Source organism: Numenius arquata, chromosome 3 (assembly GCF_964106895.1).
Source record: "Numenius arquata chromosome 3, bNumArq3.hap1.1, whole genome shotgun sequence".
In the NCBI taxonomy this organism is placed as follows: domain Eukaryota; kingdom Metazoa; phylum Chordata; class Aves; order Charadriiformes; family Scolopacidae; genus Numenius; species Numenius arquata.
Window position 1 is genome coordinate 46712296 of NC_133578.1, and position 21357 is coordinate 46733652.

The 21357-nt window shown below is 41.6% G+C and overlaps 1 protein-coding gene across 1 annotated transcript in view; it reads left to right on the plus strand.

Moving 5' to 3' along the window:
* Window positions 1-4663: 4663 nt before the first annotated feature.
* ICE1 (interactor of little elongation complex ELL subunit 1) overlaps window positions 4664-21357 on the plus strand; it is a 34786-nt gene continuing 18092 nt past the window's right edge. The window contains 11 exon segments of the mRNA XM_074145912.1: window positions 4664-5024; window positions 5568-5640; window positions 7647-7681; window positions 8128-8146; window positions 8928-9039; window positions 10036-10112; window positions 13096-13133; window positions 14928-15010; window positions 15287-15326; window positions 17201-17290; window positions 17372-17425. Coding sequence (XP_074002013.1) covers window positions 4664-5024; window positions 5568-5640; window positions 7647-7681; window positions 8128-8146; window positions 8928-9039; window positions 10036-10112; window positions 13096-13133; window positions 14928-15010; window positions 15287-15326; window positions 17201-17290; window positions 17372-17425 — 982 coding nt within the window.

Genomic DNA, 21357 nt, shown 5'->3' on the forward strand with positions numbered 1-21357 from the left:
TCAGACCGACAGGCCTGGAGTTCCCCGGATCATCCTTCCAGCCCTTTCTATGGATGGGCGTCACATTTGCCAGACACCAGTCAGCTGGGACCTCCCCAGTTTGCCAGGACTGCTGGTAAATGATGGGAAGTGGCTCAGTGAGCACTTCCACCAGCTCTCTCAGTGCCCTCGGGTGGATCCCATCCCGCCCCATAGACTTGTGTATGTCCAGGTGTTCCAGCAGATCCCTCACCATCTCCCCTTGGATTATGGGGGCTCCATTCTGCTCCCCGTCCCTGTCTGCTGGCTCAGGGGTCTGGGTACTCGGGGAACAGCCAACTCTACTACTAAAGACTGAGGCAAAGAAGGCATAAATACCTCAGCCTTCTCCTCATCCTTTGTCAACATGTTACCACCTTTATCTGTTAAAGGATGGAGATTCTCCTTAGCCCTCCTTTTGTTACTAATATATTTATAGAAACTCTGTGTATTGTTCGCAATATCCAAAGTTAAGTTCTAGTTGGGCTTTGGCTCTTCTAATTTTCTCCCTACATAGCCTTACAACATCGTTATAGCCTTCCTGAGTGGCCAGTCCCTTCTTCCAAAGGCCATAAACTCTCCTTTTTTCCCTGAGTTGTAATCATGTCTCTCTGTTCAGCCAGGCTGTGGTCTTTTGCCCCATCGTCTTGTTTTTTGGCACCTGGGGACAGCCTGCTCCTGTGCCTTTAAAAACATCCAGGCTTTCTGGACACCTTTGCGCTTCAGGACTGCCTCCCAAGGGACTCTGTCAAGCAGGCTCCTGAGAAGATCAAAGCCTGCCCTCTGGAAGTCCATGGCGGCAGTTCTGCTGACCCCCCTCCTTGCTTCTATGAGGATCAAAAATTCGGTCATTTCATGATCACTGTGCCCAAGACGGCCTCCCACCGTCACATCCCCAAGTCCTTCTCTGTACACAAACAGCAGGTCCTGCAGGGCTCCTTCCCTAGTTGGCTCCCTCCCCAGCTGTGTCAGGAAGTTATCCCCAACACACTCCAGGAACCTCCCAGACTGTTCCCCCTCAGCCGTACTGTGTGCCCAGCTGAGACCTGGTGGGTTGAAGTCTCCCACAAGGACAAGGGCTAGTGATTTTGAGATTTCTCCCAGCTGCTTGTAGAATATTTCATCTACCTCTACACCCTGGTTGGGCAGTCTGTAACAGACTCCCATCATGGTATCAGCCTTGTTGGCCCTGCCTCTGATTCTTACCCACAGGCACCCAACCCTGTTTTCCCCATCATTAAGTTCTTGACGTTCATAAAACTCCCTAACATACAGAGCCACCCCACCTCCTCTCCTTCCTTGCCTGTCCCTTCTGAAGAGTTTGTAGCCATCCATTGCAGCACTCCAGTCATGCGAGTCATCCCGCCATGTTTCCGTGATGGTGACTACATCATAGCTTTCCTGCTGCACAATGGCTTCCAGCTCCTCCTGTCTGTTGCCCACGCTGTGCGCTTTAGTCTAGAAGCACTTCAGCTGGGCTGCTCCTGCCACCTTTTTGCTGGAAGAAGCCTTAGCTTCTACCTGACCACTCTCAGGTGCATCTGTAGTTTCTAGCCCATCAATGACCCTTGTGTCTCTGCTGCTGGTTACATCCCCTTCTCCCTTGTCATGGTTTAGGCCAAATTGTCCTATGATGGCAACAGATGTTCTCCCCCGACTTCTCACTCCCAGGAGAAAAAGGGGAAGAGATAAAGAGATTTATGAGTTCAGAAGGAACTAAACTACTTTAATGAAATATTAATATGAAAACGGAAATAATGAAAATAGATACAATATATATACAAAACCGTATCAAGCTCCCAGGATGACAGTCACGTCACCGGCAGGCACTGGGGAAGTCCCAGACTGGACTCAGTGACGGATGGGAACTGGGTTCCAGCTCTGGAGTCAGGAACACACGGATCGGGATCAAAGGCAGATGAACAGAGTCCTCTTTGGACGTCAGCCATCGAAGAAAGATAGCTGACCCTTTGATCCCTCAGCTTTTATGCTGAGCATGGGGCAGATGGGATGGAATGCCCTGTTGGTCAGGTTTGGGTCACCTCTCCTGTCCCCTCCTCCCCACAGCTGGGACCCCTCTATGCTTTTCCACTTCCAACCCTCCAATGGGGCAAATAATGAAAGTGGCTGCCCTTGGTTGTTACAGCAATAAGGACAAGCAAGAGCCTCTCTGCATGTTCCTTGGCATGAAGCACAAACATTGGTCTTACGCTCTGAGAACGAGCAGTTTTCTGCAGAATATGCTGTTGATTTCAGAGAGTTAGAAGAGGCCTGGCTAAGATGTAAAATTACTGAACAGAAAGTTGGTTCTGTTTTAACTCGAACCAGGACAACTTCTTTCTAATAGAGTGCGGTTTCTTTCTGCAGAACCCTGACCTTAACCATCTCACCTAATAAACTGCCTTGGCACCTGACCTAACTATTGGCCCAACTTCTCAAATCTAAAACAAGTAGCGCTCAGCTGCATTCCCTAGGAAGGGCCTTCACACAGGAAATTTACCCCAGAGGGAGTGATTCATTTCACTGGGAGTGTTCCTTAAACTCTCCTGCTCTAACGAGTACTTTATTACATTGTGGTAAAACTCTCAAAGTAAAAAAAATGGGAAAGGTTGAAATATTATCGAACAGAGCACTTATGCAGGAGAAAGCTTCAAGTAGACTAAACCAGCAGCAACATTGCCAAGAGCATTCCGTAATTAAAGTCCAACAGCATGAGCTGAACAGAAAAAAATCCACAACTAATCCACACTGCACACAACCATCTATCCTGCGTACCAGATACTGAATGGTTGCAATGTAAATAATGTGATGTTGATACCTAAAGCAGACTTTAGTATTCCATAAATGGTTAAACTGTAGGGAATGTTCTTTTAGAGGAGAAATGTAGCTATTTTAGTAACCATCCCAAACCGTTTCAAGGACTTAGTAAGATAAGAAAGGATGTATGTGGCCTTGAGAACATGGTGGCCTAAGACAGGGATGTAATAAATATGGACATTGTCTGACAGACAGATGGTAGCAGGAAGATGACTAGTTTTAATGATCAATTAAGCAGTTAGAATGTTTTGCCCACATGAAAAGTGAGCCAAAGGACAGATGAAGAAGATGGAGGAAGAAACGACCCTCACTCACAATGAGGACCACCAGAAGGCACAACTACGCATGCCCAAACGCTTATTATAATATGTAAATGAATTCTCAGAAATGTAATGAATATGCTAATGTTTTCTTGGGTTTACATAGAATATGTATACCTGTTGTGTATAAATTTGGGTTGACAACAGCATTCTGCGAGCACAATAGGAGGAGTGATCCCCTGTGCACCCGGCACCCCAATAAAGAATGCCTGCTTTCTAAACTTTGAGTCTTAGAAAGTTTTATCTGCCGGTTTGCAGTAACAATGTGACCAGAATTCAAGAGCAGAACAACATCAGCAGTTATTATCTTAACTTCCGTTTCTCTAAGTGATCGAAAGCATGGCCTGCAACACATGAAGCTTTCTCCCAGCTTGCTCTCTGCGAGAAACACCAGCTCACTAATAGAATGTGAAAAGAGGACAATGTCTTGAAAGCAAAATACAAAAAAAAAAATTTATTAAAATGTACAGGTCAGCTGAGCTGGGTGCCTTCCCCAAAAAGGAGACACACACTCCTCTTGGCACTTAGAGAAATTATACCTTTTCCTGATGGCCTGATTTCTGGGTCCCTTTTCCGTATAGGCCAGGTAGGCACTCAGGGACTTGCAACCTTCCCGTCCGCCTACGGAGCTCGTGTCAGGATTACAACGGTCTGATGGAGTCTTTCTTTTCTTATGACCTCCTTTGCACAATTTTTGGTTACAAACTGCTTACATAGACAATTCACACAAGTTCCCTTTCACAAATCAGACCTCTGTGTTGGTCTGAGTTTACAGAAACAGTTTCTATACGCACAAAGTCATTATGGCTGAAGCAAAACTGTTGTCCATCTCTTACACCATCTCTGTAACGGTGTTGTGCAAGCCATAGACATAGGCAGGCAAGATCACAAGAGGTGCTAAATATTGCCCTTAAGAATCTCTTGACGAATGCTCGGATGCAATGAAAAGCTTGATCTCTTGCCATGAATAACATGCTGGCACAAGATGCTGTCCGAGATAGCTGCACTGCCACGCGCCCGTGGGCCAGGGAGTACCAGCAGCCGCCCGCGGCCAAGGATAGACACCAGGTCTACCCCGCCGCGCCCGGCCGCGAGGGGAGAGGGCGCTCCGCCCGTGCGGCAGCTCCAGCCCGCACCGGCGGCAGGGCCGCGGCAGCGCCCCTCGGGAGCGCTCTTGCGTTAAGAAGAAAAAACACGAAGCAACGGTAGAAGGGCGCGGCAGAGGCAGGAGCAGTCGTTCCCCTCGGCGCGCCAGGCCGCGGGTTACCGGGCGCTCCCAACGCAGAGACCGCCCTCTGCCGCCTCCTACGGCCCCTCCACGCGGCCCCTCGCCGGGCAGTGACGGGGCCGCCCTCGAGGAGGCGCGGGGCGAGCCGGGCCCTTCCCGAGACGGTGGCGCGGCGCGTGACGTAGTTCGGCAGTGCCCTGCGTCAGTGCCGGGGCTGGGCGCGCGTGGCTGCCGCGGCGCTGCCGAGCGGCGGGGCCCGGCCCGGGGCGCGGCGGGCACTATGATGCCCGGAGAGACACCGCCGCCGCCGCCGGCCGGGATCGCAGCCGGCCCGGCCTGCGCCAACTGCGGTGTTCTCCAGCAGGTAGCGACTGGCCGCCGCCCCTGTGGCGCCGGAACGCCTGGGGCGGGGTTTTTGCTTAAGGCCGCGAGCGCGGGGCTGCGCCGGGCCGCTGGCGGGTGGGAGGCGGCCGGGTGCCGGTAGTCATCGCGCCCGGCGCGGCGGGAGCCCGGATGGCGAATGTGGCGAACGGGCTCTGTGAAAGGAGCGGCGGTGGCGGCCTTCAGCCGGGCGAGCTGCGGCAGAGTAGCTAGTGTCCCTGCGGCGTGGCTGGCAGGGTCTGCCCGGGGGAAGTCTGGGCGTATCCTTTCGAGTTTGCTTCGAGTGTCATCGTTCGCCTCCTTTCTTCAGCTCTCTCCTAAGCGAGCGTGTAGTTTTATACTATAACGCTTTGGGCAATGTTGGGTTTTTTTCCCCTTTAAATGAGGGGAAGGGCCCCTAGTGAGGGTTCAGGGGGTGGAGGAGGCCTTCGTACACACTTAGAACGAGTATGGATTGGGAATCTGGGAAATCTAGGCTCAAATGAGCTAGATGCCGTTTAATGGTAATATTCTGCCACGGGTTCATTTGATTTTGAGAGAATTAGGGTTTTTTTAGTGTATAATCTACTGTAAAGGCAAAGTTTGAAGAGCTTTTGTGGTAAAGCCTCACCTAAACATGCATACTCTGCATTCTCTGTATGTATTGGTATAAATTATTTTTGGTGAATTAGTAACTTGTTCACGAAGAGAACTGAAAAAAAGATGACAGATTATTGTGTTGTGTAGAACATGAGCAGTCGTTTAGCGGTTATTTATAGTGTATAGTACTGGTTTTGGGGGTGAAACTTCTTTACCAACTTCAGACTCTTCCTTACAGAATATAAATGAATATGTAGCGGCATTAATTACACTGAAGCAAAAAATGATCGATGGAGAGTAAGTACAGTTGCATAAGTGGTTGTTGGGGGTTTGTTGCTTTGATTTGGTTTTGGGATTTTTGCTTTTGGTTTTGCTTTTTATTGCTCTTAAGTTCTTAAAGAAATGCAGCAAATAAACCTTGTGGAATGTAGGTGTTTGTTAATGCACAAAACGAAATCCTCCTCAAAATCAAAGTAACTTCTTCGCAAACAGGTCCTAGATCTAGACTGTAAGACTTTAATTTATGCCCTAAAACATCTATGTGTAGTGGTAGGGCTACACATAGGCTATTTTTTGTAGCTATAATAGCTTATATAGTATTACAAATACTGGCAGAAGCAGCTCTTTGAAGAGTTATTTCATTTTAGTGGTTGTGAAGAATATAGTATGAGAACTAAAAGTCTAGCACAGGTGCACACGAACCTTTTCAACAGAATGTAGCCCGAGCATTGAGGCGTGAAATGCTGTTTGGATTAAATAGCAGAATATGAAAAGTGAGGCTGAACATTGGTTAGAACGTTCTAAAATGCTTCTCACAGTTTGCTTTCTCTTCTGTGATTGCTTCCGCTTCTCCTCAATAATCATCAACATATGATTGTATGGAATAATGTATCAAGATACATTATGTATACCTCCATACTGTGGTATAATATCCTTGCTATGTCTCCTAATTGTAGTGGTTTATTTCTCATGTTCCCTTTCCCAGACACATGTCAGTCTGCCTTTAGCGAATCTAAATTCCAGTTCTGCATTCTGGTTTCCAAAAAGTATTTAAGATAGCCCTCACTGTCTTAGCTGGGACCCTTTTCTTCAAAGCTCCTTTACTCTGTTCCCATAGATTCCTTTTCCTACCTGAAAACTCCCTGTCCCTCATCTCTCTGCCAGTGCATGCATTTCTTGTGGGAATTACCTCTCCTTTAGCTACTTGCGGCTCAGCCACTTTCTTTTTTTGCCTTACTTGGTTACTTTTAACTCTTGCAAGAGAAAGCAGTGCAGCCCTCTGTATTGGAGTACCTGCCACGGTATTTCTCTTAGTCTTTCTTCTCCCCATTCTTAAAAATCATAACATTTGAGGAAATCACAGAATGATATGGGGTTGGAAGGGACCTCTGGAGATCATCTAGTCCAACCCCCTGGCAGAGCAGGGTCACCCAGGTTGCACAGGAACGTGTCCAGGTGGGTTTGGAATGTCTCCAGAGAAGGAGACTCCACCACCTCCCTGGGCAGCCTCTTCCAGTGCTCTGCCATTCTCAATGTGAAGTTCCTCCTCGTGTTTAGGTGGAGCTTCTTATATTCAAGTTTGTGCCCATTTCCTCTTGTCCTATCCCTGGGCACCACTGAAAAAAGACCGGCCTCATCCTCCTGACACCCTCCCTTTAAGTATTTATAAGCATTGATCAGATCCCCCCTCAGTCTTCTCCAGACTAAAAAGACCCAAATCCCTCAGCCTCTCCTTGTAAGAGGGATGCTCTAGGCCCCTCATCATTAGAGAGAGAAAATGAGAGAATAGCTTTCCTTGGTGCTGTCCTGTGGCCCACTGTATGCCTTGGATCAGAGTAAGCGTTACCCTTATGGCTGCTAGGAGAATAGTGTAAAGATTAAAGCCTTTTAAGGGTCTTTTGAACTATTTTTTTTTTTTTACATTTATGTGTTATTTCCTAGGTAAACATCCTTTTAAGTTTGGGAACTAGGATATGATTTGTATGTTATGTTCTTTACATAAGTAATGTTTTGCGTGTGTGTGTGTTGTTTTGTTTTTTTAAAGCTGCAAATAGTTAATTGTTACAAATTCATGTAATTGTCCATTGTTTTTTTTTTCTTCTGTTCTAAAGTAATCTGATGTGAGGTTTGAATGGCTTAATGAAACAAAAGGGTTATATTGACTGTTATCAGAAAATGCAAACCAACCTTACACTTTCTGCATTTATCTGTAAAGCAAAAGGAAATGTATCCTAAGACGTGATTGTTAAAATCAGGTGAGAAAATGAGTAAGTCTTTTTGTTGTTTTTTTTTTTTCTTTGCAGTCGTTTGCTTACAGAGTATCAACAGAAATGCACTGATATCCTTTATTATTTTATTAGTGTTCTTACAGAATTAGTATATTAACATTTGCTGTAAGAGGGCTTGAGGTTTTTCACTTACGGCTTAAGTTAAGAGATTATGCCTCTAGTGAAGAACAGACTGGGTAGGCTTTGTAAAGAAAAAAAGGTTTGGAATTAAAACTATCCACTTAAGATCTGTCTGTGTTTAATATTGGGCTTAATATGGACTATTTGAAAGCTGTGTTGCTGAGAATGACTCAAGTTTTTTCATGTAACAGAAGAAGCTCTGCTTATTCACTTCAAACGTACTGAAATGTTTCAATTAAACACTTAGTTCTGCAAGTCCTGGTTTTCTTGGGTGGAGGTCTTTGCTGGATGTTCCTTTGCAAGTGGTGACTGGATTGAAATATACTTAAGGATGTTTGATAAACTGTTTTAAATTTCTACCTTAACAAGAGATTACAGCTTCAGTTTGCTGAGCGGTAAGTTTGATTTTAAATTGTTTGCTAAAGATGCTATGTTCTTGGTGTCTTGGACAGTTTTGGGAGTCTGATGTTGTAACAGCAACAGCCCTGAGCTTTTAATATGGTCCTTTCTTTTACCATGTTTTCTAAGCTGTAACTAGCAAAGATACCCTTGACGAAGAGAGAAATCTGTCCTTCTGTGATACCCGTGTGAAATTCTTTCCTGGCCCTGTGTTACATAAAAGTCTAAAGTGACCAAGTGGAGATGTAGAGAGCATCTTTTGGTGGTGGCTGGGTGTAAGCGTATTTAGAGCAGCCCTATTCATATGAAACATTTTGTCTTAGAGTTGTGGCTGCGTGCCCTTGCTTACTCTACTTAATTATAGAGGAAGAGGCAGCATATAATCTTCACACACTCCATCCTGCCTTCTGAAAAATCCCGCAGTTGGACTGTGCTCTTACTTCACAGCACTGCTTATGTAGAGACACTTATTCCTGGCACTTCAGTGTAGGCAGCTGTGCAGCATTCCTGTGTGGCACATGCCATCTGCTTGCATCTAGCTTTAGGCTCAGTTCAGTGTTTCTAAATCAGATTTTGAATTTTCTTTGAATGTGTAATGTTGGATGGAAAAATGAGAACACTTAGACTCTTAAAAGTCTTTGGGTATCTCACAGCAGTTTTCTATAGGGGAAAGCAAAATACTCAGACACTTGGCCTGAAGGATCAAAACATTGAGTTTGAAAGCACTCATATTTTTTGGAAACTTTTTTTTAATTATTATTATACTTCCTGTTTCAGAGAAATCTCTGCTCTTCGTTGTCAAGTGGAGCAGATGCTACAGAAAATCCTACCTTTGGAAAAGTGCCAGGAGGAGCTGGGTTCCTTGAAAGCAGAGTTGGAGGAGAAAAAGGTGTGCTTGTAAGGTTTAAATAACTTGCACTTTCTCTGTTGAAGAAAATGTATATATTTAATGCTCATCTTGATGAAGTAGGCTTTAATAAGCCCAGTTGTTATTTCCGGCTTAATGGGACAGACAACTCTGGTTTTAGGTGAAATGAATTAAATGGCAGCAGGTTTCAGATAGGAACTAAAGAAGTCTGAGCTTTTTGCCTATGATTTTTGATCACATTATTTGGGTTTTATTTCCTTATTTAGGAAGGAAGGAGATACATTCAAGGCTTTCTGTTATGATCTTACTAGATTACTGAACTCTCTATAACTTGTAGTACTAAAAAGGTGCAAAGAGGATCTGTGCAGAAGAGGATTTTGCTCCTCTTACCATTTTGAACATATACTTTTACATTATTAGCTATTTGAGTTTATTGCTAATTTCTGTCCCATCCCTTAGCTGAGATTTGGTCTACAGAAGAAAAGCTTTTGACTGTTCAAATCACCTAAATATATGTATTTTCTAGACATTAACTATTATTTCTGAAAAAAAACCCCTACCCTCTTTCTTGTAGTTTTTTCATACTGGTACAAGGTAGGATATTAACATTTGTCTTGTCACTGTACCTAGTTTTTCTTCTGTGTTAGAACTGTTTTTAAACAGTTTTCCCTCAGCAAGCATTAGTAGCTGTTGTCCTGATCACCCTTTTTCAGAAAAAGCAGGATTATGTGTATGGTGTATAACAGTTGTGCTTTTGACTTCAACTTTGAGTTCCTATCCAGGTAAGTGTTGGAGACACATACTCAAAAAATAGATAGATAAAGATTTATTTATTTGTTTGTTGTAACTTTTGCCTTTAAAGAAGAAGAATAACCTGATTTTTCAACTTGCTTGTTTTCTCATTAGATATGCTTTTTTGGCTCTGCACTCTTTTCATTAGAATAGGTAAAGCGTCTGCTGTCTATTTTATTTTGCCTCAGTAAGGGCATATTTTAACTGTGCTTTCCTTCTCCACAGAGTTCTCTCAAGATTTATCGGGAGAGTCAACTGGAATATGTTAAAATTAAAGAAGAAATATCAAACAGTGATGCTGTGTGAGTGATGCTTCTTTTTTTCACAAGCTTTCTTTCCCCCTCTTACTTCTTCCAGAATTTGGTCTTGTACCTTACCTAGTTATGACTTCCATTTTGCTAAAATTTTTATACTTATGGGTTCTTAGAACAGGGAGTTGATGGAACAATAGCCTTAAATTTTGTAGCAAACGCTCTGGAAGGTAGTATTAGTTTAATTATTATCCTGTCCTGAAGTGGCTTTTTGTGGTTGTTAGCAAAGGTTTTTAAGAACAGCGTAAGATTGGAGAAAAAGCTGTAATTTCTCTGGTTTTAAGTGGTTCTTAGTCTTAGCTTTTTGTTTCCAATTGTTGAAAATTTCCAATTGTCTGTTTCCATTGTGCTGAAAAGTCTCTGAGGCCAACATAAAAATGATATTGCCAAAGTGATCACTTAAAATCAGTCCTTAAAATAATTGTTTTTGAAGAAGCAGCTTAGCAGGCCCTGAACTGTCCAGCATGTTTGGAAATGGGCAGGAGGGATTTGGCACCAAAAATGGAGAAGCCATTTTTGCTGCCGTAGTACAGGATATTGTGAAGCTGTGCCTTGATAATTCCCGAAGTTTGTATTTCCTGTATCCAGTCACTTGAAGGCTTCCTTGCCTGGAGCATACGTGTGTGTTACCACGTCTTAGAGCTCCTGATGGACTGCCTAATGAATTTGCTTTTTAAGCCTGTTATACTCCTAGCTCTAAATGACCCCTATCAGGAGCTGTGACTTCTCAGTATTTTATGGAAAGGTACTTATGCTCTCAAAAGACAACCAGCTAATATACTGCTGGGTGTTGTGAGTTTGTAGTTGTGGTTGTTTTTCTTCATGTGCATCACTTTGCATTTATCAACACCAATGATTGCTCTCCAGTTGCTTGGAATGCTTAGACCCTTCTGCTGTTTTTTGTAGTCAGCTTTTATTTCTGATGTGTTCCAGCACACATCCTAATGGGACTCCAATGGTGACTCTTCCATGTAAACTGGCTATCATTTTTTAACTTTGTTGTTCATAAGCTATTTTGGTGTTATGGGCAGATGGAGGGAGGTGATCATTCCCCTCTACTCAACACTGGTGAGGCCGCACCTGGAGTACTGTGTCCAGTTCTGGGTTTCCCGGTACAAGACACACTGTGGACATGCTGGAGGCAGTCCAGTGAAGGGCTACAAAGACGATTAAGGGACTGGAGCATCTTTCCATTGAGCTGAACAGTCCCAGCTCTCTCAGCCTGGAGAAGAGAAGGGTCAGGGGTGATATTATCAACGTGTATAAATACGTGAAGGGAGGGTGTAAAGAAGATGGAGCCAGGCTCTTTTCCATGGTGCCCAGTGACAGGACCAGAGGCAATGGGCACAAACTGAAACACAGGAGGTTCTCTCTGAACATCAGGAAACACTCTTTTTACTGTGAGGGTGACCGAGCACTGGCACTGATTGCCCAGGGAGGTTGTGACCTCTCCATTCTTGGAGATATTCAGAAGCCATCTGGACACAGTCCTGGGCAGCGAGCTCTAGATGGCCCAGCTTGAGCACAGTGGGTTGTACAAGATGACCTCCAGAGGTCCCTTCCATCCTCAAGCATTCTGTGATGCTGTAGCTACTTTATGTACCTTTGTTACTGAGGCCATTTTAAGCAGTAGATCACGTGAGTTCAGTAATTTGAGAGCTGAGTTTCTTCAGAAGCAGAATTCCAGTGCATTGTTCATAAAATGAATGTTAATCTACAGTTACTCTAAAATAATTTATGGCAAAGATTATCTCTCAAATCAGTTGGTCCGATCTGCCATTCAGAGCCAGCATCAAAGCTAGGTTGCTCGGGACCTTCTCTAGTTTTGAATATTTGTGAGGATGGCAGTTTCCCAATTCTGAGCTTATAACAAGTGTGATAACTTGAGACAAATATGCATGTCCTCTGTGAAGAAGGTTTTAGGTATGAAATCACTCCTATGGACAAGCTTTGAAAGAAGTACTCAAAATGTTAGACTGTTCCAGAAGTAAGGTTGCTCAATTAAATTAAAAGATCACATTCTCTCTAAGAATGAAATAAATATGACAGACACAGTTGTTGTTTGTATTTATATTTTTCAGCTTTTGAGTATTACATGTCAAAGGTGATCAGTCATCCTGAGTGGGTTTTCAAGTGTATTTCAGTTAATGTCTGAAATGAGGATTAAAGCTCATACATCCAGAAAGGCCTTAGGCTTTCCATTATACAGGTTTTAATACAGGGAACGAGTGAACTGTGGTGTTCTTCATGAAAGTCATCAGTCATTGAGCATTGTGTTTGTCAGGACAGAGTCCTCTACTTAACACAAGCATTTAAAAACTGGTTTTGGGATATTGAGATTTAACAGAAGGAAATAATAGAAGTGTTTACTTTTTTTTTATTTTCCAATTTTGTGTATGCTTTACATATAAGGTAGGGTTAGAAAGGCTGAAGTCAAAATCGTTCAGGGTGCATAATTTTTTTGGTTTTGGTTTGGCTTTAGTAAACGCCTGGATATTCTGAAGAAAAAGCTATGGGACATAAGTTATCCTGAAGGCTATTCTTCATTATCTCATTATTCCTGATTATCTCATTGCTTAGGTCTTATTGATTGTCAGAAAGGCTTAATTGTTTTTAAGGAGTAAAACTAACCTGTCTGCATTAGACTGTAGAAGTGCAAAAACCAGAAGCCATTTTCCTCGGGTTGTGTTTGTAACTCCAGGTTGTAGCTGAAGGTGTATTTATGTACCTGCGGTAGTGCACTGACTCTTAAGGGCAAACTCTGCCTCTGTCACAGATAAAGCTGTTTGTGTGAGAACGTCAGCAACGTGCCACTGATTTAAGTTTTCAACTTTGGGGACGTGTTGGTCTCACAGGTCCTGGGTCTAGGAAGTGTGTTTTCTCTGAAATGGCTAGATTTTGGTTTTTTTTTCCTGGTTTTTCATGCAACATAATTGTATACAAAAATGATGTATTAATGCCTTCTTTTTAACAGGAGAAAGAAACTGGAGACAAAAGTGAAGAAACTCGAAGGTAACTTTCTACATTATGTTACTGTGCTGTTGTCCTACTCAGTCTCTTGATTCCTTTTTGTCATGGTTTGGGCTGGACTGGCCACTGAATACTGAATTTGGATACTTCTTATTCAAAGAAGTAATTGCAGCTTTATAATTCTGAGGCCCCAAGGAGCAAGGCAGGGCTTGTGTGGTGCTTAGTCTCTGAATTACATCAACCCTCCTGCAACATGTTTTCTGTTGAGTATCTTAGGCACATGGTGTAAATGAAGTTGGAAGGGAACTTCTGGTCATGAAAACCTCAAAGGATGGAGTCTGTCTGCCCAGCCTGTTCAGGCAACTCACAGCATGACCACCTTAATGGTGAAAAAGCTTTTCCTTACAGCTGGTTAGAAACCCTCTTGTTTCAATTTATGCCTGATGTCTCTCCTCCTCCCACCATGCACCACTGAACAGTCTCGTTCCATCTTCTTCGTACCTCCTTGTCGGTACAGGAAGCTGCTCTTGGATCCCTCTGGTGGTTTTTTTGTTGTGGTTTGTTGTTTTTTTTTTTTTTCTTTCAAGCTAATTAAGTCTAGTTCAGTGGGCCTGTTTTCATAGGGCATGTGCCCTAGCACTCAAATTATCTTGGCAAGATTCTTCTAGTCATGTTTATAATCATATTTAAATATGTAGTGATCCTGACACGTTTTTTGATTTTCAAATGTTCTGGCAATTGGTTTTTGGTTTGTTTGTTTTATTTTTAAGTAGCGATAAAGCACTTACTTGCCTCAAGGCACTGAGTTTTTCTTGTTTTGCTAGTAGAGGGTAGATGTGCACAAAGCATTCTGATACTTAACTTGCTGTACTGTTAGTTGGCAAGGCAAATATTTTCATTCATGGCTCATTTAGAGCTGTGCTTACTGCACTTTAAAGTACAATGGGCTGAGTAACTTGTATCTTAGTGTTAGAAACCCCACAAATGCCAACCTCATGAGGTTCAACCAGGCCAAGTGCAAGGTCCTGCATATGGTCGCAGCAATCCCAAGCACAAATGCAGGCTGGAATGAGAATGGATTGAGACCAGCCCTGAGGAGAAGGACTCGGGAGTGTTGGTTGATGAGAAGCTCAACATGAGCCAGCAATGTGCACTGGCAGCCCAGAAAGTCAACCACATCCCAGGCTGCATCAAAAGAAGCGTGGCCAGCAGGGCGAGGGAGGTGATTCTGCTCTCGTGAGACTCCACCTGGAGTATTATGTTGAGTTTTGGAGCCCTCAGCACAGGAGCAATGTGGACCTGTTGCAATGGGTCCAGAGGAGGGTCACAAAGATGCTCAGAGGGCTGGAGCGCCTCTCCTATGAAGGCAGAGTTCGGGTTGTTCAGCCTGGAGAAGAGAAGGCTCTGGGGAGACCTTATGGCGGCCTTCCAGTATCATCTTTGAAAAAGAACCCTCTTTTAAATAAGAGAATAAAACACATGAAAAAAGCATTGCACCTCATTCTTAATTTTATTCCCTTATTTCACTTGTTGGATGTTGTTCTACAGGACAGTATCATTACAATGTGACCCACTCTTCGTTCTTGTGTGTAAGTGAGAAAAGTAATAACTATATTTCGGTAGTACAGACCAGTAATCGTGCAGTGGAAGATGACATACTTGTATGCATAAGATGTTGTCTTTATGAGCCAAAATATAACTTCAGGAGATTTTTATTTCACGCTATCTACTTTTTTTTCTGGTAATTTGATTTGCAGACTGGTGACCAATGCTACTTAAATTAATACTCTTTTATATTGTAGTTTCTAACTTTAATTTTGGATCTCTTTCTTGAAGAGGCTGCAACAAAGCATACACAGAACTTCAGACGACTGAAAACTGAAAAGAAAAGGCTTGAAAAGGAGCTAAAGAAAGCACAAGTAAGACTATCCTGGTCTTTTGCGTGAAGCTTCTTTTAGTATTTCAGGGCGGTGGGGAAAGGCAGCTACTAGTAATAGAGATACTGAAATATTAAAGTTACGTTTGTTGGGGGTATTAAGTAAACATAGCAGTTGACCTTAAGAGATGGAAATTTTCCAACTGAAACATTTCCAACATTTCCATCTTTGAAATGTTGATTTAGATTTCATACATAGTTCGTAGAGCATCTACTCTTAATTAGCATGGCATGAAAAATTGTTATTTAATTTTAACAGGGAAAACTAGATGGTGTACGTAAAGACAAGTGCAGGAAAGGTAAGTGTTCACCTTTGATTGTGGTCAGATTTATGTGTGGTATTGTTCCCTTTGAACATTTCCTTTCCCCCCTCTCCTATTTTTAATAGTTAAGCACGTGGAGACCCAGAGTGCAAGTGAAGATCTTACAACAGATATAGACAAAGGTAAGATTTTTTTGCGAGACTGCTCTCTGTGCAGAACCAACCATTAGGAATTTATTGCAATGCTTCTGGAGTTCATTTTTGGAAACAGGATACTGACAGAAATGCCGTCAGAGCAAATGTGGTTGATACAAATACGCTGCACTGATTGAGGACTAGTGTAATAGATGACTATTTTCAGTTTTGCAGTAAGGAAAATATTTTATTCATTAAAATGACTAGTCTACCCCATGTATGTATGGTCAATTGATATGCAATTGTAAAACAGAATGCAAAGACTGAGAAAAATACAAACAATGCCATTGTCTTTGAAGCTCATTGAAATCATAAAGGAAGCATACAAAACAAAAGACACAAGATAGGAGTGTAGTCTGCTACGATTTCTGTGTGAGGCTCTGTAAATCACGTGGAAATCCAGGATGTATAGTTGTTTCTTATGCTATTGAGGTTTTTTCCCCTAATGATCTAAAGTATCTGTTACAAATTTATGAATCTAACTCTATAATGGAGCAAACTTGTTCTAAACTTCCTCTAAAGTACTGAGGCCAAACTTTAAACAAATTTATTTTTTGTGGTTTTGCAGGCTTTTAAAATACTGCTATTGCTTTTGAATCGTTTAGAAATTCTGAAGCCAATTTTCAGGCAAAAGATCAACTCCCAGTTCTATTTCTTGTTTTGCAATATTTGTATATAAAATTTGTTGCCAAAATTGAACTTTTCTGAAAACGGAAGACCATGTCAGTTCTTGTATGCCTTGGCATGTTTTTGCTGCCTTTTGGATTGTACTAAATTGGTACCCAGTTTCATCTTTTGACTTTTAATTAATGGCAAAATGGGAAGATTAAGATCTGAGCTCTAATTTGAGCTTCAAATAGCAGCAGGGATTTATTACTAATGAGAAATTGTTGGTGCTGTTAACAGCTGTCATGCAAAATTTGGCAGGTTTTCCTCTTATGTGCTGAGATTTTTAAATATGTCCCTTCATAAAATAGCAGTTTGCTGTGATCTTTGACTTACGGAATTGGCACAAAATCAATAGTATCGGTTCCTGATTATTGATGATAGTTTTGGCATAAGTATTTTGTTGAGGTTTTGGTCTGTTTCTCCCTCTCCAGCTGCCCTTCTGGTTCTGGAACTAGGTGGTTTTGGCATCACCTAGCAATGGTGCCATTAGGACTCTAGTCAATGTCTACTACTGTTGTGGCCTGATAATTTATTCAGACACACTTAATGTGCTGTTACTCCATGGTAAGACTAAGATGAGCAACTACTGAGTGGGCATAAAGAAAGAATATAATATAAATACTTCATTTCTAAAAGGTTTATTTCCCCGTTTATGTTCATGTCACCTGAGTTGCTTTAGAAAGCTGTTTAATTTCACTAATGCTACATTCAAATCTGCTTTTACATTTTCCTCTGGGGGCTGCTAAAACTTTTTGCCACCCACCCTCACTATAGAAAGGAAAAGCTAAAGCATTTTGCAGCTGTTCTTTCAGTCTATTGAGTTCCTTTGGTGGCTATGGCCGAGACAGGATCCATTCCCCTCACCTAGCATTTCTCTTTCTCTGAAGCTAAAATGCCCCTATGTCCCTTGTGTTAATTTTGGTTGTGGTTATTTTTTATTTTGTTGTAGGCATGTCTGTGTTTGAGTGAAAATAAAGAAGCATAAGTTCTTAGCTTTCTGAACAATTGAGGTTTTCCTTTATTTATAAAAATTATTTATTTTAACAGAGAAAATAAAGCTCTTGTTAGAAGAACTCTGGATGTGCATTGACAGTGCAACAGGAAAAAGAGAGAATCAGGAAAATGATCCTGCCTTGGGTGAGATGGAATGCAAAGTCTCAAAATTTTCTTGAAGCTGTCTCTTTCTGATCAAAAATAAATATTGGTACTTTTTTTCAGCTTCTGTTCAGGATAAGGCATGGCCTGAAAAAAGAAGACTGACTGTTAGAGAAGGTGGGTTCCAGTAAATATGAATTTATTAATATGCAAGTGCATTAGTTTAATGTTACTGAGATGTCATCAGGTTGGGTACTGTTTGCATAGCTTTTTTGAATACTTCCCTTGGTGATTGCCTGGTCAAGTACATTTGTGATTAGGATATTTGAAAAATAATTGCAAATATTAATTTGAACAACCAAATAAACTGGAATGCGCTTCTAAATAAAATGTGTTGTAACCTGCTGTTGCAGTTGAGAAATCAGATTCTTTTACTATCAGCTGCTTTGACTATTTCTAAGTAGTCAAAACTCACCTCTTGTGTTTATACTTAAATCATTATAAACTCTGCAGTATATAATGTGAATTACAGGATGCCTGTGCTTTTTTTAGTCCGATTCCAGGAGTCTCGTCCCTTCTTTCCTATTCACATCTCATGGAAGTTACAGTACTTTCACAAAAGGAAGAAATCGTCCTTTACAGTCCCTTCTAGTCAGTCCCTCTTTTGTTTTGGTTGGAGTGGCTAGATACTGTAGAAATACATCTTTCTTTCTGTTGCTGTGGGTTTGGTTTTTTCCCCTCTTTAAGTCTTGGACAGCCATCTGGTTGTTCTGCCTCTCATGAAAGTGGCCATTACCTTGGATTCATAATAGTGTACAGATGTACAGATGCAGTCTTCTGGAAAAAAAAAAAAAAAAATCTTAAAGAGTTTGCCCTACTTTCTTGTCCCATATTATAATGGGTTTCATCTTGGGAAGCAAATCAGATTGATGGTAGTATTACTGAAGCATCTTTTCCAGACAGTGTCAGTTCATCTGTCTGTCTGGGTCTAGCCTTTCAGAAAGATACCTGTTTCAATGATTTCTTAGTGCACTCAAGTGTACTGTAAAATATCCAAAGCTTTGCATTACAATCGGTGCCTTCTCTGTTCCACCAAGGCCGATGACCACTTTGAATGGCTTTCTTGAAAAACATGTTCATGTATGAAAACTGGAAGGCTCATCAGGCTTTCCATCCATGTGCTATTGTGAAAGTCTCATAGGACAATGAGGTTTTGCCAAACTTAATTTAAAAGCATTTTTGCTTGGTCTTGATAGTTTTGTTATAAATCTGCCAGTAATGAAGTTGACTGTACCTGCAGTTGACCATCAGACCAATAACCTTAGACCATAATCTAAGGTTAATAAGACATTGCTGGTTTTTCAGACTTCGGAAAACTGTTTCCCATGTAATTTGAGCATACGGTCGCTTACATTGCGAATGGACATGTGAAGAAGCATTTGAAGAATCTTGCAGCCCAGTGCAGAAGACTTTGGTAATTTGGATTCTGCAATGTGCACAGTTCTTATGCAAGGTTATGGTGAGAGGAGATGAGGGAAGATGGGAAGACCACATCTGGGAGGAGCTGAGACTTTCAAGTAGTATGTTTAATGGGGTTCTGAGGTAAATCTGGCCTACTACAGAGCTAAACCCATCTTATCTGATCTTCCTTCTCATTTGGGGATCCAGGATAGGGGAGAAGTGGCATATAGATGTTAAGAGCAGGGATGGAAAGGAGCACACTGGCGGTACCTTGGTGTCTGCTTTAATACCAGATAAAAAGTGATACAAGGCAGTGGCATTATATGTAAAATACAAAGATAAGACCGAATCCCTAAGGACCTGTGTATGGTCCTAAGATTAAAGTCCATAGAATACAAGTGATTTAAGAAGCAGACGTCTTTTCTGTCTTTAAAACCGTATGAAAATCTCTCAAGATAACATCTTTTCAGATAGTGTAGCATTGTGCGTTTAGTTTCAGGTATGAAATGTTCACCCTAATTATTTGTTTCATATAATGGAATGTGTGGATTTGGTGTCTCAAAAAAACAGAAGAGTATCTGTAGCTCTAAAAAATAGCTAGTGTATAAAACATCCTGAAATTACGTAATTTGAAACAAGTTGAAAAATTGACAGTTGTCGGCAGGGCATTAGAAGCTTTCTGTGGAGAAATTTTTCCTCAGAAAAATATTGCTGTTTTGTCCTTGAAGCATGCAGTTGGTACTGCCAGGCGTTTGCAGGCACTGTGCTGATGGTGTTGAGGTTTTGCTGTAAACCAGAAGAGATTCTATGGCTAGATGAATTATTTTGATAAAGCATCCAGCATCTTAATCTGGTCCTTATTTTTGAGAGAAGGAAAAAACAGGACTTGTTTCAGAGAGTTGCTTGTAGTTTAGGGTGGGGAAAGAAGAGGACATTGTTTTCAAAAGTGAATTGCCCTGCAATGTGGACAATCAGGAGCAAAAATTTGAGTTGTAAAGTTCAATTTGTTTAGTACCAAAGCAACCAATGTTAGCACTGGATTGCTTATTTCACCTCTGCTCTCCTCTGTCCATTTTTCATCAAGGAAGTATTGCACAGTACTGTGTGGGAGATTGTGATGGTGTTTTCAGATCAGACTAATCCTAATCTCCTCTCAGAAGTGAGAGGAGACAGCAGTGTACGGGTTTGAAGCGATGTGGGCTAGAGTCCAGGTTATAGATTTGAGGACAAAATGTAATCATTTCAGTAAGTGACATAATGGAAAAGAGTGCAATTCCCTGGGTAAAGTAAAATTTGTTGGTGAAATATGATCTTTTAAGAGGATCCTTCTAATGAGAATGGCTCGATATCAGGAGGGCTTTTCCTGGACCTGAAGTTCAGGCCAAGGTGCCAGAGAGTTGGCTGTTTCCTATAGAGAAGTTTACTTATAGCCTGAACCTTGGAAAAATGCTATGACAACTCTTCGTACAGATAAGGGGGTAACCATGAAAAAAGCACCTCATTCCTAAAGAAGTTCAAAGTTATCGGGGTCTGGGTTGGCAAAGGATGAGAAGGATAGAGAATCTTAGTTATTCAGAAATTATATCTTTGATCCATTTCTCAGAGGGAAACTTTTTAGGGGATGGTGTGTATCAGTATTCTTGGGCTCGTGACTGATCTTGAGCGAATAAATAGGATGTGAAGTTCCTGATAACTTAGTACTATTGTGTAGTTCACTATGCAAAGTAAACTTCCCAATTGTCTAATGGAAGTTCTTCTTGGAGCAAAATAGGGAACGATGTGTTTCTGCTCGCTTTAGTGTGAAGAAAGTGAAGCTTAGAACTGGTTGGCACAAAGGAACATGAAAGAAATCTAAGATATAACCTAAGATTATATCTTGGAGAGAACCACCTTCTGAATTTTCCTTCTTTTCTTTGTGCCTGCTTGTGAAAGATCTCCTTTTCCCTTGGATGGTCTAATGGGACTTCAATTGTAACAGGAATCTAGGTTTTTCATGACAAAATGTAGAACATCCTGGAAGCTCTGTGTGACTGTACCTTGTAAATAGCTTTATAAACCAGTATGTGATCTTAAAACTTGTGAGATGCTGCTTTGATCAAAGGAGATATCAGAGCTTACTTGTGTCTTTGGGGAAAGTGAGGTGGTAAGGCCCTTTTCGGCTGAACAGTTTCTCACTCCTCCTACTGTCCATTGCAGCAATTGAGATTTTTCACATGGAGCTGCTACGTGAAGTGACTGAGATGGATCTTGGAAATAGGGCGTTCCTGTGTAATAATAAAAAGTGTGATTTGAAAAGGATCAAAACAAAAGTACAGTGCAAATAATCACACAGAGCATTTGGACATGCTTCCTTACTGCTAGAATAACTGTGTAAAACTGCTATAGTTGACATTATCTTGAAAGAGTTGTCAAATGTTCAGTATATTTTATTGTCTTAGTGGTTCAAATTCCTTTGTGTGTAGGTATGTTTCAGCGGGAACCTCATTTCTGAGAAAGTTTGTTTTTGAGGGTTCAGCTTTAACTAAGTCATATCATTAAGGACAAGATCTTGTACAATTAGACTCAATATTGAAATTTAAAGAACAAAAACTTTAAAAGTATATTAAATCATAAAACTAGCAATATGGCTAAGCATTCCCTTACTGTGT